This window comes from Salmo salar, chromosome 26 (assembly GCF_965601325.2).
Source record: "Salmo salar chromosome 26, fSalSal1, whole genome shotgun sequence".
NCBI classification, from domain to species: Eukaryota; Metazoa; Chordata; class Actinopteri; order Salmoniformes; family Salmonidae; genus Salmo; species Salmo salar.
In genome coordinates, this window is record NC_138316.1 from 46,970,828 (window position 1) to 46,986,826 (window position 15,999).

General features: G+C 45.6%; 1 protein-coding gene across 1 annotated transcript; it reads left to right on the forward strand.

Annotated features, from left to right (window-relative positions):
• Window positions 1-305: 305 nt before the first annotated feature.
• On the forward strand, window positions 306-11,671 carry LOC106587738 (glycine amidinotransferase, mitochondrial). The gene is made up of 9 exons (XM_045708376.2): window positions 306-504; window positions 3,489-3,710; window positions 3,951-4,146; window positions 4,306-4,496; window positions 7,025-7,162; window positions 9,728-9,892; window positions 10,326-10,389; window positions 10,580-10,696; window positions 10,925-11,671. The coding sequence occupies exons 1-9, from the start codon at window positions 436-438 to the stop codon at window positions 11,035-11,037; spliced, it is 1,275 nt and encodes a 424-aa protein (XP_045564332.1). The 5' UTR covers window positions 306-435; the 3' UTR covers window positions 11,038-11,671.
• The last annotated feature ends 4,328 nt before the right edge of the window (window positions 11,672-15,999 follow it).

A 15,999-nucleotide genomic window follows, 5' to 3' on the forward strand; every position in this document is an offset into this window, starting at 1 on the left:
GCAATAGGTTTAATAATCTCATCATTGAATGGTGATATGCAAATGTTATTCACTAACTTTTAATATTTTGGGTAGTTGTAGTCTGTCTGGAACTTTTCAGATGTGACTGAAAACCACTTATATATACAGATCAGTCAGTTACGTTACTTTCTTCCATTTGTGTGGTGGGAGAGATTGGGTGTGCGGCTGATAAGAATGTGCTGGCGTAAGGTGTAGAATTTCAGGGAACATTTTTCTCAAGTCACGTTGGCTGCCCCCCCACAACTTGTCCCAATGCCTCGAGGCGCCCTGCGAGCGGATATAAAGAGGCATCAGAAAGCGAAGGGTCTTCCATTCATTCTCAGAACTCCTGACATTCAGGTGGATCTTGTCCTGCCGCGAAGCCGCCCGCTGCTAGAATATCCCAAATAGCCATCACCATTATCAGGTCGGACAATGCTGCGAGTCAGGTGTCTCAGAGGAGGTAGCAGGGGGGCCGAGGCCGCCCATCTGATCGGAGCTATGGTTGGTATTTAGTTCCTGTTTTTTGTTTATTCAGAAATGTACAAAATCATAAAATGTGGAGATGTCTCAGGAGAGCGCAGCTGCGGCAAACAGCTGTTGGCTGTCACTCAGAAAAGTGAACACATTTCATTTAAGTTTTTTATAATTAGATGTTTTTTTTTTTATTAATTGAGTTTGTTCTTATTACTTTGAACATTATTCTTTAAAATAAAATGAATAGGCTATTTTCTTACTCTTTCTTTTCACAGCAAAATACTCAAATAAATGTAGGTCTACCAATCAAAAAGCATGTTATTTTCTTTCATTAATTGATTTTATCCGGACATAGACGAGTTTTTGTTTCAAGTAAAACGAATATAGCAGCATTTCTTGCGTCACTCAAGAATTTCGCATGCTGTTCTCTGGAATTGAGAATTAAGTCAATTCCTTCTGCACAAAGTAGAATGCAAAATTGCTACAGAAATGAAAACTTTAACCTATGTATTTTTTGGAAGAGAACGTTTCTGCTTTATTTGGAAATGTGTAAGAGAGAGAAATGTGTCCGGCAGCACATTTTTGCGCGTGAGTGACAGTGGACAGCTGTTGCGGGCCCTCCTTGAACCCACTGACACGGAGAGCAGCGCATGTGCCCGCTGACCCCATGAAATTATACCTCCAACCAAGATAAGTGCGTTTATCAAGCGCACCTTGACTCAAAACCAACAGGCCATATCTAACACAGCTCCGTTAGGCTTTACCTTATATTGCCCAATGGTTTTCCTTTTGGCCTTGTAATGCATCTGTCTTTGTGAAATGTAGAATGTGTATGATAAGGCTTACTGCAACAGATTAAGCTAACAGGTTAGTCCTTGGTCTACTTACCTTTAAACCATAGTTATCATGGTCAGGACTTGAAGAATCACCTCAGTTCAACTACTGATTGGAAAAATATATAAAACAAATCCACATGGAAGCTTAATATCTTAATCAATTTGATTATAATATAATGTTATATGGTAAACCTGTGAATGGCCTTGTAATCGTGTGTTGCGTTGCGGAGCCAGCAGTGTGACCCAGTGTGTTGCGTGGCGGAGCCAGCAGTGTGACCCAGTGTGTTGCGTGGCGGAGCCAGCAGTGTGACCCAGTGTGTTGCGTGGCGGAGCCAGCAGTGTGACCCAGTGTGTTGCGTTGCGGAGCCAGCAGTGTGACCCAGTGTGTTGCGTGGCGGAGCCAGCAGTGTGACCCAGTGTGTTGCGTGGCGGAGCCAGCAGTGTGACCCAGTGTGTTGCGTGGCGGAGCCAGCAGTGTGACCCAGTGTGTTGCGTGGCGGAGCCAGCAGTGTGACCCAGTGTGTTGCGTGGCGGAGCCAGCAGTGTGACCCAGTGTGTTGCGTGGCGGAGCCAGCAGTGTGACCCAGTGTGTTGCGTGGCGGAGCCAGCAGTGTGACCCAGTGTGTTGCGTTGCGGAGCCAGCAGTGTGACCCAGTGTGTTGCGATGCGGAGCCAGCAGTGTGACCCAGTGTGTTGCGTGGCGGAGCCAGCAGTGTGACCCAGTGTGTTGCGTGGCGGAGCCAGCAGTGTGACCCAGTGTGTTGCGATGCGGAGCCAGCAGTGTGACCCAGTGTGTTGCGTGGCGGAGCCAGCAGTGTGACCCAGTGTGTTGCGTTGCGGAGCCAGCAGTGTGACCCAGTGTGTTGCGTGGCGGAGCCAGCAGTGTGACCCAGTGTGTTGCGTGGCGGAGCCAGCAGTGTGACCCAGTGTGTTGCGTTGCGGAGCCAGCAGTGTGACCCAGTGTGTTGCGTGGCGGAGCCAGCAGTGTGACCCAGTGTGTTGCGTGGCGGAGCCAGCAGTGTGACCCAGTGTGTTGCGTTGCGGAGCCAGCAGTGTGACCCAGTGTGTTGCGTGGCGGAGCCAGCAGTGTGTGACCCAGTGTGTTGCGTGGCGGAGCCAGCAGTGTGACCCAGTGTGTTGCGTGGCGGAGCCAGCAGTGTGACCCAGTGTGTTGCGTGGCGGAGCCAGCAGTGTGACCCAGTGTGTTGCGTGGCGGAGCCAGCAGTGTGACCCAGTGTGTTGCGTGGCGGAGCCAGCAGTGTGACCCAGTGTGTTGCGTGGCGGAGCCAGCAGTGTGACCCAGTGTGTTGCGTTGCGGAGCCAGCAGTGTGACCCAGTGTGTTGCGTGGCGGAGCCAGCAGTGTGACCCAGTGTGTTGCGTGGCGGAGCCAGCAGTGTGACCCAGTGTGTTGCGTGGCGGAGCCAGCAGTGTGACCCAGTGTGTTGCGATGCGGAGCCAGCAGTGTGACCCAGTGTGTTGCGTGGCGGAGCCAGCAGTGTGACCCAGTGTGTTGCGTGGCGGAGCCAGCAGTGTGACCCAGTGTGTTGCGTGGCGGAGCCAGCAGTGTGACCCAGTGTGTTGCGTGGCGGAGCCAGCAGTGTGACCCAGTGTGTTGCGTTGCGGAGCCAGCAGTGTGACCCAGTGTGTTGCGTGGCGGAGCCAGCAGTGTGACCCAGTGTGTTGCGTTGCGGAGCCAGCAGTGTGACCCAGTGTGTTGCGTGGCGGAGCCAGCAGTGTGACCCAATGTGTTGCGTGGCGGAGCCAGCAGTGTGACCCAGTGTGTTGCGTGGCGGAGCCAGCAGTGTGACCCAGTGTGTTACGTTGCGGAGCCAGCAGTGTGACCCAGTGTGTTGCGTTGCGGAGCCAGCAGTGTGACCCAGTGGCGTACCACAGTTTCGCGCCCCGCAAGGTCTGAGCGAAACATGATTAAGGATTTTTTTGGGGGGAAAACAACTAACTTCCTACAATGCTACACATTTTGCTATGGGGCAAAGATAAACATTTGCAGTTTTATAGCTAATATGATGCTATTGTACACATTTTGCCATGAGGTTGAGAGAAAATGTTTCAGTTTTACAGCACATTTCCTGTAATTCTAAACATTACATGAAATGTGTGACCACACCGTGACTTGTGAGTGGATGATACTGACGCAGCTGTTCATCTTCCCGCAGCTCGGCCGCGCCATGACTGGCTGGGTGCAGGGCGCGTTCCAGAGCTACTCGAGTTCCGCTGCTGCCGCGCAGCCGCAACGCGCCCTGGAGGAGAACGCTGTCACTGAGCCTGAGCTACAGGAGTGTCCTGTCTGCGCCTACAACGAATGGGACCCGCTCGAAGAGGTGATCGTAGGCCGCGCCGAGAACGCGCGCGTCCCTCCTTTCACAGTAGAGGTCAAGGTGAGGTCATCAAGTCAGAACTCACAATTATGTAGAACAAATCTACACTATGTTCAAACTGAGATGTATGCATCATAAATATAGAAATATATTATTATTGCATTGAGTTGATGCAAAATTAGCTTATTCCAAATAGCAACAGCTTCCTTGCCAAATACATTCAAATCTTTAATGGGACTCACCAGCTCAAATCAAATATAAATCATTAGAGTTCATTACGTATTGAACTTTTGTCAACAGGCTAACACATATGAGAAGCATTGGCCCTTCTACCAGAAGTATGGGGGCCAAAGCTTTCCTGAGGACCACTTGAAGAAAGCTGTTGCTGAGATTGAAGAAATGTGCAATATTCTCCGCATGGAGGGAGTTACAGTTCAGAGACCTGAACCCATGGACTGGTCCTTCGAGTACAACACTCCAGACTTCACCTCGACTGGTAGGCAGAGGGGGAGCGCTACGGGATTGATTGATTGGTTAATTGATTGTTCTTTTGGTTGGTTGGTTGAATTATTGATTGTTTGATCGAAAATTCACCACCTGAACATTGAGTAAAAAACCCCGTGTGTCTCTAACATGTCTCCTCTTCTCCACCCAGGCATGTACGCTGCCATGCCCAGAGACATCCTCATGGTGGTGGGGAATGAGATTATCGAGGCTCCCATGGCCTGGAGGTCCCGCTTCTTTGAGTACCGGGCCTACAGACCCCTCATCAAGGAGTACTTCAGAAAGGGTGCCAAGTGGACGACCCCCCCAAAACCCACCATGTCTGATGAGCTGTACGATCAGGTGAGGTGTTAGATGCCATCCTCACCCCGAGACTGTCTCACTCACTTCAGAGTCTCTGTTCCTGCAGGGATCACATACTAAACATGCATTCACTGTTATGTAAACCGTGGTGAATAAAATTGTAGACTATACGTGGCATAGATTACTCTGTGCTTTGGCCATATCTCATATATCATGCTAGAAGTGACATATTACCCATGAGATTAGGCCCAAATTTACTGTGTTTGTATTACCCATGAGATTAGGCCCAAATTTACTGTGTTTGTATTACTCATGAGATTTGGCCCAAGAACAGGGTGTGTGTTTTACTCATGTGGCAAGGGGCCATTTAAAGGTACACACTTCCTACATGACAACTTAATGGCTGTAGATAATCAACCCCCCCCCCCCCCCGTTCCAACCTGTCAGTTTCTCTGATCTCTCCTTAAACTGAGACTCATAACTTAATGGCTGTAGATAATCAACCCCCCCCCCCCGTTCCAACCTGTCAGTTTCTCTGATCTCTCCTTAAACTGAGACTCATAACTTAATGGCTGTAGATAATCAACCCCCCCCCCCGTTCCAACCTGTCAGTTTCTCTGATCTCTCCTTAAACTGAGACTCATAACTTAATGGCTGTAGATAATCAACCCCCCCCGTTCCAACCTGTCAGTTTCTCTGACCTCTCCTTACAACCCACCCACCCCCCCCCCCCCCGTTCCAACCTGTCAGTTTCTCTGATCTCTCCTTAAACTGAGACTCATAACTTAATGGCTGTAGATAATCAACCCCCCCCCCCCGTTCCAACCTGTCAGTTTCTCTGACCTCTCCTTAAACTGAGACTCATAACTTAATGGCTGTAGATAATCAACCCCCCCGTTCCAACCTGTCAGTTTCTCTGATCTCTCCTTAAACTGAGACTCATAACTTAATGGCTGTAGATAATCAACCCCCCCCGTTCCAACCTGTCAGTTTCTCTGACCTCTCCTTACAACCCACCCACCCCCCCCCCCCCGTTCCAACCTGTCAGTTTCTCTGATCTCTCCTTAAACTGAGACTCATAACTTAATGGCTGTAGATAATCAACCCCCCCCCCCCGTTCCAACCTGTCAGTTTCTCTGACCTCTCCTTAAACTGAGACTCATAACTTAATGGCTGTAGATAATCAACCCCCCCGTTCCAACCTGTCAGTTTCTCTGATCTCTCCTTAAACTGAGACTCATAACTTAATGGCTGTAGATAATCAACCCCCCCCCCCCCCCCCCCGTTCCAACCTGTCAGTTTCTCTGACCTCTCCTTAAACTGAGACTCAGAGATGTGACATTGCCACGAGCAGCAGGGTTGACCAAAGATATTTAATATGAGTGTGATACAAGAAGATGCACTCACACAGAGTATCTGTATGGGTACACTTCACTCTGCTGCAGTGTGTTGGCTGCAGCCTGCCAAAAACGGTGGAGAAGTTTAGCTTCGTGTTTCAACTCTGTTGCGGAAATCGTCCCGATACTGCTGTTTACTTTGTTTATCACTGAGTCTACCTTTAAACCAGTCAGTCTCTGACCTCTGTCTCACCCCCCTCCCCACTCCAGGACTAACCTGTCTGTTTCTCTCTGCCCTGTCTGTCTCTCTAACCTGTCTCTCTCTTCCCCCTTCCAGGACTAACCTGTCTGTCTCTCTCTGCCCTGTCTGTCTCTCTAATCTGTCGCTCTCTCTTCCCCCCTCCAGGACTAACCTGTCTGGCTCTCTCTGCCCTGTCTGTCTCTCTAACCTGTCTCTCTCTCTCTGCCCTATCTGTCTCTCTAATCTGTCTCTCTCTCTCCCCCCCTCCAGGACTAACCTGTCTCTCTCTCTGCCCTGTCTGTCTCTCTAATCTGTCTCTATCTCTGCCCCCCTCCAGGACTAACCTGTCTGTCTCTCTAATCTGTCTCTCTCTCTCTGCCCCCTCCAGGACTAACCTGTCTGTCTCTCTAATCTGTCTCTCTCTTTGCACCCTCCAGGACTAACCTGTCTGTCTCTCTAATCTGTCTCTCTCTCTGCCCCCTCCAGGACTAACCTGTCTGTCTCTCTAATCTGTCTCTCTCTCTCTGCCCCCTCCAGGACTAACCTGTCTGTCTCTCTAATCTGTCTCTCTCGCTGCCCCCCTCCAGGACTAACCTGTCTGTCTCTCTAATCTGTCTCTCTCTTTCTCCCGCCCTCCAGGACTAACCTGTCTGTCTCTCTAATCTGTCTCTCACTCTCTGCCCACCTCCGGGACTAACCTGTCTGTCTCTTTAATCTGTCTCTCTCTCTCTGCCCCTCCAGGACTAACCTGTCTGTCTCTCTAATCTGTCTCTCTCTCTGCCCCCTCCAGGACTAACCTGTCTGTCTCTCTAATCTGTCTCTCTCTCTCTGCCCCCTCCAGGACTAACCTGTCTGTCTCTCTGATCTGTCTCTCTCTCTGCCCCCCTCCAGGACTAACATGTCTGTCTCTCTAATCTGTCTCTCTCTCTGCCCCCTGCAGGACTAACCTGTCTGTCTCTCTAATCTGTCTTTCTCTCTGCCCCCTCCAGGAGTACCCCATCCGCACGGTGGAAGACAGACACAAGCTGGCTGCCCAGGGAAAGTTTGTCACCACCGAACACGAGCCGTGCTTTGACGCCGCTGACTTCATCAGAGCTGGCAGGGATCTGTTTGTCCAGAGGAGTCAGGTTTGGAGGCCACAATGCCACATATTAGTTTATAGAGTCACACTGTGTTCACTCCTTAATCTAAAAAAAAGTATGTGGACACCCCTTGAAATTAGTGGATTCGTCTATTTCAGCCACACCCGTTGCTGACAGGTGTATAAAATCGAGTACACAGCCACGCAAGCTCCATAGACAAACATTGGCAGTAGAATGGCCTTACTGAAGAGCTCAGTGACTTTCAACGTGGCACCGTCAAAGGATGCTACCTTTCCAACAAGTCAGTTCGTCAAATTTCTGCCCTAATAGAGCTGTCCCCGTCAACTCTAAGTGCTGTTACTGTGAAGTGGAAACAACTAGGAGCAACAACGGCTCAGACACAAAGTGGTAGGCCACAGAAGCTCACAGAACGTGACTACGGACTGCTGAAGTGCGTAGCGTTTAAAAATCATCTGTCCTCGGGTTGCAACATTCACTACCATGTTCCAAACTGCCTCTGGAAGCAACGTTGTCACAATAACTGTTCATTGGGAGGTTCATGAAATGGTCTCTCAGAAATGGTTTGTCGAGAGTGGTGTGGAAGAACTTGACTGGCCTGCACAGAGCCCTGACCTCAACCCCATTGAACACCTTTGGGATTGGAACGCTGACTGCGAGCCAGGCCTAATCACCCAACTTCAGGGCCCGACCTCACTAATTCTCTTGTGGCTGAATGGAAGCAAGTCCCCTGCAGCGATGTTCCAACATCTAGTGGAAAGCCTTCCCAGAATAGTGGAGGCTGTTATAGCAGTAAAGGGAGGGGAACAACTCCATATTAATGCCCATGATATTGGAATGAGATGTTGAACGACCCGGTGTCGTTGTTTTGGCCTTATAGGTTAGCTACAGGTCAACTAATAAAGAGACAAAATATTTTAGGGATGCAGAACTTGTCCAACAGAAGCCTACACTGCCTAGCTGCAATTAGATCCCCAGTCTGTAGCAAGAAGCAAGCCGACAGAACAGACAACTGGTGTTTAGACGGATTCCTGGCTCACTGAACACATTGAGTCCCTTTGAGGCCTTTTATTGTTTGTCAATGACCAAGTTCAGAGCCACTAATTAACACAATTACATACAGGCCTAGAGGCCTACGTACGGACCAGCTCTGTAGGACCACAGTGTTAACTAGTGAAGGTAATGAATTGGGTGCTCTGTAGGACCACGGTGTTAACTAGTGAAGATAATGTATTGGATGCTCTGTAGGACCACGGTGTTATCTAGTGAAGGTAATGAATTGGGTGCTCTGTAGGACCACAGTGTTAACTAGTGAAGGTAATGAATTGGATGCGCTGTAGGACCACGGTGTTATCTAGTGAAGGTAATGAATTGGGTGCTCTGTAGGACCACGGTGTTAACTAGTGAAGTTAATGAATGGGGTGCTCTGTAGGACCACGGTGTTAACTAGTGAAGGTAATGAATTGGATGCTCTGTAGGACCACGGTGTTATCTAGTGAAGGTAATGAATTGGGTGCTCTGTAGGACCACAGTGTTAACTAGTGAAGGTAATGAATTGGGTGCTCTGTAGGACCACGGTGTTAACTAGTGAAGGTAATGAATTGGGTGCTCTGTAGGACCACGGTGTTAACTAGTGAAGGTAATGAATTGGGTGCTCTGTAGACCCACAGTGTTAACTAGTGAAGGTAATGAATTGGGTGCTCTGTAGGACCACAGTGTTATCTAGTGAAGGTAATGAATTGGGTGCTCTGTAGGACCACGGTGTTAACTAGTGAAGGTAATGAATTGGGTGCTCTGTAGGACCACGGTGTTAACTAGTGAAGGTAATGAATTGGGTGCTCTGTAGACCCACAGTGTTAACTAGTGAAGGTAATGAATTGGGTGCTCTGTAGGACCACAGTGTTATCTAGTGAAGGTAATGAATTGGGTGCTCTGTAGGACCACGGTGTTAACTAGTGAAGGTAATGAATTGGGTGCTCTGTAGGACCACGGTGTTAACTAGTGAAGTTAATGAATGGGGTGCTCTGTAGGACCACAGTGTTAACTAGTGAAGGTAATGAATTGGGTGCTCTGTAGGACCACGGTGTTATCTAGTGAAGGTAATGAATTGGGTGCTCTGTAGGACCACAGTGTTAACTAGTGAAGGTAATGAATTGGGTGCTCTGTAGGACCACGGTGTTATCTAGTGAAGGTAATGAATTGGGTGCTCTGTAGGACCACGGTGTTATCTAGTGAAGGTAATGAATTGGGTGCTCTGTAGGACCACAGTGTTAACTAGTGAAGGTAATGAATTGGGTAACGCAACACTTTCTTTTATGTCTCAGAAAGTGTTTACCTGGTATTCACAAGGAAATTATATGATTTCAATAGGTACTTTCTGGAACTTGCTGTTGAATAATTCAACACATTTGGTAACTTCCTGGTACCAAATGGTGTATAAATATTAGTAATAGATATTACTAAGCAGTTATTAGGTATCATTTAAACACGTCATTCCTAAGTGAATAATATGTAAATAATAGAGGACTTTTACATAAAAAGTGTAAACAATTTATTGTTGATTGATTCCAGTCATTATTTCTCTATTTCCAGGTTACAAACTACATGGGGATTGAGTGGATGCGTCGCCATCTTGCCCCGGACTACAAGGTCCACATCATCTCATTCAAAGACCCCAACCCCATGCACATCGACGCCACCTTCAACATCATCGGGCCGGGACTGGTGCTGTCCAACCCTGACCGTCCCTGTCGTCAGGTCAGTCAGATGGAGAGAAGAGAGAGAAAGAGCGGGGGGGGGGGGGGGGGCAGAGAGAGGGAGGGAGTGAAGAGAGAATGAGAGGAGAGAGACGGGGAGGAATGGAGAGAGAGATGGGGAGGGATGGAGAGAGAGAGAAAGAGCGGGAGGGGGGGTGCAGAGAGAGGGAGGGAGTGAAGAGAGAATGAGAGGAGAGAGACGGGGAGGAATGGAGAGAGAGATGAGAGAGAGAGATGGGGAGGGATGGAGAGAGAGAGAGAGAGAGAGAGAGAGGAGAGAGAAACAAGAAATTAGTCCTGACCAGTTGACCCTTTCCCCCTGTATATACATTCCTGCAGTGCCCTCTAGTGGAGTGGTGCTGTAACTGATAAAACGCTACATGGGAAGAGACCTCTCTGTCTGACCCACAGCATCTCTGATTTCTCTTCTTCAGGTGGAGATGTTTGAGAAGGCCGGCTGGACCGTGGTGAAGCCTCCAACCCCTCTGATTCCAGATGGTATGATGTTGTTGTTGTTGTTGTTGTTGTTTGGGAATTCAAGACACCTATCAACAAAAGACAACCCTATTTCTAGCACTTCCTGATTTGTTGATAGAAAACTCATACTCAGCACTGTCGGTGTGGTCTTTTCATGGTGTGACGATATCTATGAGTGTCTGGTTAGTAAATCTACCTTTTGTCCCATCAGATCACCCTCTGTGGATGTCCTCTAAGTGGCTGTCCATGAATGTCTTGATGCTGGACCCCAAACGGGTCATGTGTGATGCCAACGAGCACACCATCCACAAGATGTTTGAGAACCTTGGTGAGTAGAGCATGACCTTCATGTATGACCTATGACCTATTCATTAGAATCCCTCCACTAAGTATTTTATTCAACCATTTAGTTCTTGACCTTTTATCTTTATTTAGTGATAGATAGATTTTATTAGTTTGTTTAAGTTAGTTCAGATAAAGTTCCAAGACAGACCTTTTGACAACTGCCATTCCTCTGGTTTATCTGACTCCCTCGCTCCCTCCCGCCGTTCTCCAGGTATCAAGACCATCAAGGTGAACATCCGCCACGCCAACTCCCTGGGAGGAGGCTTCCACTGCTGGACTACCGACGTGCGTCGCCGTGGTTCCCTCGAGTCCTACTTCCACTAGCCATGCCAGAAACAGACAGTTTTTATTGAGCTTAAGTAAGGTTAAAGTCCCAATCAACAATCTGCAGTTGATTTTTCAATTTCAAAAAATGAAAACCACTTGTTGATTTAAAGTAAACAGTTATGTGCATGACAGTGCCTTTGGCGAAAACGCTTGGTTATGAGTTCATTTTAATGCTCAACAACAACAAAAGTTTTTTTTTTTTTACTTGATTTTTAGAAAGAAAAAAACCATAAGTACTCAATATCCTCAATACATACTGTATTTCTGGCTTGGCTATTGTGAAGCAACGTTGTACCTTCTGAACGACTCTAAGTAACATCAAAAAACGAGTCGTTTGTAAAGAGGACAGGGTATGCTACTTTATGGGTATGATAACCATGACATCACACTTGGTCTGCGTCTGAAATGGCACCCTATTCCCTATGTAGTGCACTTCTTTTGACCAGAGCCCTGAGTGGATGTTCGTTATACTACTTCCTTTTGAGAACTCAGAAAAAAGATCAACATTTATGTCAATTATCAATTGATGCTGCCATATGATTTTTTTTTTATACGATTTTTTTTTATCTAAAAGAATGTGTCAAACTTTTTTATAGTAGATCATTATTATTAAACAATATGGTTTTTCTTATCTCAGGTATTTCTATTTTGTAAAAAAAAAAAAAATGAGAAAAGAATGAATCAGTTAAGACAAATGTATACTATATTATACACAAATCAGAATTTCACATTGAGCTAGCTAAATAAGGCAGGTCGTAGCTAGTGTTTCTATATGGATATAGAAAAGGTATAACATTTTAGATGTGGCTCAATTCATACCTGCATGCTACAGATTGCTGTTGTCATCCACAGATGATGGAGTCATAATCTGGATCAGAACATTCTAGTGAAAGCCAGGTCCTAACTGAACACTAAATGCTGGCGCTTGATCAATACAACTCACTTAAAAAAGCAAAAGGGGAAAAAAGAACAGGACACAATAAAATTAAAATAGTAAAATGTCAGTAGAAAGTCATTGCCCATCCTATTAAGAGTCTAGGTCCAGTGCTCCAATTTAATTGAGCGGTTTGAGGTACAGTGATGAGGCTAGGTTCTTTGATACAGTGGTTCTTCCACCAGGTATATATATATATATATATATATATATATATATATATATATATATGTATGTATGTATGTATGTATGTATGTATGTATGTATGTATGTATATATATATATATATATACACATATATATATATGTGTATATATATATATATGTGTATATATATATATATATATATATATATATATATATATATATATATATATATATATATATATATATATATATATATATATATGTATTTTATTTGGGCTCATACATTTTTCATTGTTTCCCAGAAATTAGCCTTTTAAATATTTTCTTAAAAGTAAAATGAGGTCCATATCAGATATTATGATCCCTTGTAGACCTGGGTCAAATAATAAAAATACTTTCAAATACTTTCAAATACTGCACTTAATTTAGTTTGGACCGGTAGAATATAACCAATGTAATATGGTCCCAGAAGTACAAACGCCAAGCTAAATCAAGTGCAACTCAAATACTTTCAAGTACATGTATTTTTTCAAGTATTTGACATAAGTATTTTACACTATGTATTTGTCCTGGTCTGATACCTTATGCCTCTGCTGTCTTCTACAATAGCAACAGAGCCAGATCTATGCTAGTTATTTTCATTACACTGCTAAGCTGCTTCTGTTTGCATGGTCAAAAGAGCAATAGGGTTCAGGACGTCACTAGATGTGTCCCAAATGGCACCCTATCCGTGTATAGTGCATAAAGTAGTGTATTATATATGGAATAGGGTACCATTTGGGACACAGCATGTGTTTACGTCATTACAACCCTAGTTTACGTTCGTAGTAGTTTTTTCCTGGATGCACATGTAATGTACTCTTGGAGATCAAGTGTTTTGGATCTTGAATTGATATTCGATTGTTCCAAAGCATTGAAGATGGCTCAAGGATGCAGTATAAATGATAAAAAATAAAAAATACATTTTGGGAGAAATATGTCATTATCATTATTACATTTAATATTATATCATTATTGTTATATTTGACGCGTCTGTCTGTCTGTCTGTCTGTCTGTCTGTCTGTCTGTCTGTCTGTCTGTCTGTCTGTCTGTCTGTCTGTCTGTCTGTCTGTCTGTCTGTCTGTCTGTCTGTCTGTCTGTCTGTCTGTCAACCCAACCAGGGGGACTGACTCAATAAATGTTTATATCAAATAACTCAATGAGATTATTCACATTGAATAAAACTATCTGTCTCAGCTGACAAAGTCCCATAGTGGTTTAAGCAACCTAGTTATAACAACCCAGTTCCTGTAATGTTATTGACTGTTCATTTCTTTATTCCATGTGTAACTCTGTGTTGTTGTTTGTGTCACACTGCTTTGCTTTATCTTGGCCAGGTCGCAATTGCAAATGAGAACTTGTTCTCAACTAGCCTACCTGGTTAAATAAAGGTGAAATAATAAATAAATAAATAAACAGTCATGTATACATATAGGCTAGAGACAAGGCCTCCACAAAACACAACCATGTTTTTTTCACATCTCTAATGTCTCCCATTTATGAAATGGATGGTTGAGTAAAAATATTTTATTGCAAAGGTGGTTAAATTGTGGCAGCAAGTATTCTAGTGGTTAGAGCGTTGGGCCAGTAACCGAAAGGTTGCTAGATCGAATCCTCGAGCTGACAAGGTCAAAATCTGTTGTTCTACCACTGAACAAGGCAGTTCACTGTTCCTAGGCTGTCATTGTAAATAAGATTTTTTTTCTGAACTGACTTGCCGAGTTAAATAAAGGTTAAATATATATACACTGCTCAAAAAAATAAAGGGAACACTTAAACAACACAATGTAACTCCAAGTCAATCACACTTCGTGGAAATCAAACTGTCCACTTAGGAAGCAACACTGATTGACAATAAATTTCACATGCTGTTGTGCAAATGGAATAGACAACAGGTGGATATTATAGGCAATTAGCAAGACACCCCCAATAAAGGAGTGGTTCTGCAGGTGGGGACCACAGACCACTTCTTAGTTCCTATGCTTCCTGACTGATGTTTTGGTCACTTTTGAATGCTGGCGGTGCTTTCACTCTAGTGGTAGCATGAGACGGAGTCTACAACCCACACAAGTGGCTCAGGTAGTGCAGCTCATCCAGGATGGCACATCAATGCGAGCTGTGGCAAGAAGGTTTGCTATGTCTGTCAGCGTAGTGTCCAGAGCATGGAGGCGCTACCAGGAGACAGGCCAGTACATCAGGAGACGTGGAGGAGGCCGTAGGAGGGCAACAACCCAGCAGCAGGACCGCTACCTCCACCTTTGTGCAAGGAGGAGCAGGAGAAGCACTGCCAGAGCCCTGCAAAATGACCTCCAGCAGGCCACAAATGTGCATGTGTCTGCTCAAACGGTCAGAAACAGACTCCATGAGGGTGGTATGAGGGCCCGACGTCCACAGGTGGGGGTTGTGCTTACAGCCCAACACCATGCAGGGCGTTTGGCATTTGCCAGAGAACACCAACATTGGCAAATTCGCCACTGGCGCCCTGTGCTCTTCACAGATGAAAGCAGGTTCACACTGAGCACGTGACAGACGTGACAGGGTCTGGAGACGCCGTGGAGAACGTTCTGCTGCCTGCAACATCCTCCAGCATGACCGGTTTGGCGGTGGGTCAGTCATGGTGTGGGGTGGCATTTCTTTGGGGGGCCGCACAGCCCTCCATGTGCTCGCCAGAGGTAGCCTGACTGCCATTAGGTACCGAGATGAGATCCTCAGACCCCTTGTGAGACCATATGCTGGTGCGGTTGGCCCTGGGTTCCTCCTAATGCAAGACAATGCTAGACCTCATGTGGCTGGAGTGTGTCAGCAGTTCCTGCAAGAGGAAGGCATTGATGCTATGGACTGGCCCGCCCGTTCCCCAGAACTGAATCCAATTGAGCACATCTGGGACATCATGTCTCGCTCCATCCACCAACGCCACGTTGCACCACAGACTGTCCAGGAGTTCGCGGATGCTTTAGTCCAGGTCTAGGAGGAGATCCCTCAGGAGACCATCCGCCACCTCATCCGGAGCATGCCCAGGCATTGTAGGGAGGTCATACAGGCACGTGGAGGCCACACACACTACTGAGCCTCATTTTGACTTGTTTTAAGGCGGACATTACATCAAAGTTGGATCAGCCTGTAGTGTGGTTTTCCACTTTAATTATGAGTGGGACTCCAAATCCAGACCTCCATGGGTTGATAAATTGGATTTCCATTGATTATTTTTGTGTGATTTTGCTGTCAGCACATTCAACTATGTAAAGAAAAAAGTATTTAATAAGATTATTTCTTTCATTCAGATCTAGGATATGTTGTTTAAGTGTTCCCTTTATTTTTTTGAGCAGTATATATGTTTTAATTGGTAGATACTGTGACACACCACCTAAACTCAAAAAGTGCAGAATAATGCTTGTCTGAAGGAGGGCTGGGCTCCATAAGCTCATATAACTCAATATATCAAGCTCTGATTTTGCTAAACTTTTAAACACAAGTAGACAGTCGCCTGCCCTATATACACAAATGTACAGCATTCGAATATCTTAATTCATCTCGGGAATATAGAACCTGTAAACACAGAGATACAATAGGTGGAAATATCAACCAGTAATATTTGTGATGAATGTAAGCTTTACTTTTTTGGTAGCTGATTAACAAACTTTCTATGTCAAATTTGCTCTCATTCAGTGCTTCTCTCATTCCTGAATCCATACAGTTACACATGTTCATTTAGGTGGAAATATCAACTAGGAATATTTATGTTTATTGATGTTGGGGATAAAGAAATCTGCTCTAAGGAAAGCAAGTGGGCTCAGACGTCCAAATTACATTTTTGTGGGTCCAAGGTTCCTTGAAGGATT

Coding starts and splice junctions, on each gene's coding strand:
- LOC106587738 (XM_045708376.2), top strand. CDS start 436: ATGCTGCGAGTCAGGTGTCTCAGAGGAGGTAGCAGGGGGGCCGAGGCC. Junction 9,893..10,325: donor CTGACCGTCCCTGTCGTCAG/GTCAGTCAGATG, acceptor TCTCTTCTTCAG/GTGGAGATGTTTGAGAAGGC. Junction 10,697..10,924: donor CAAGATGTTTGAGAACCTTG/GTGAGTAGAGCA, acceptor GCCGTTCTCCAG/GTATCAAGACCATCAAGGTG.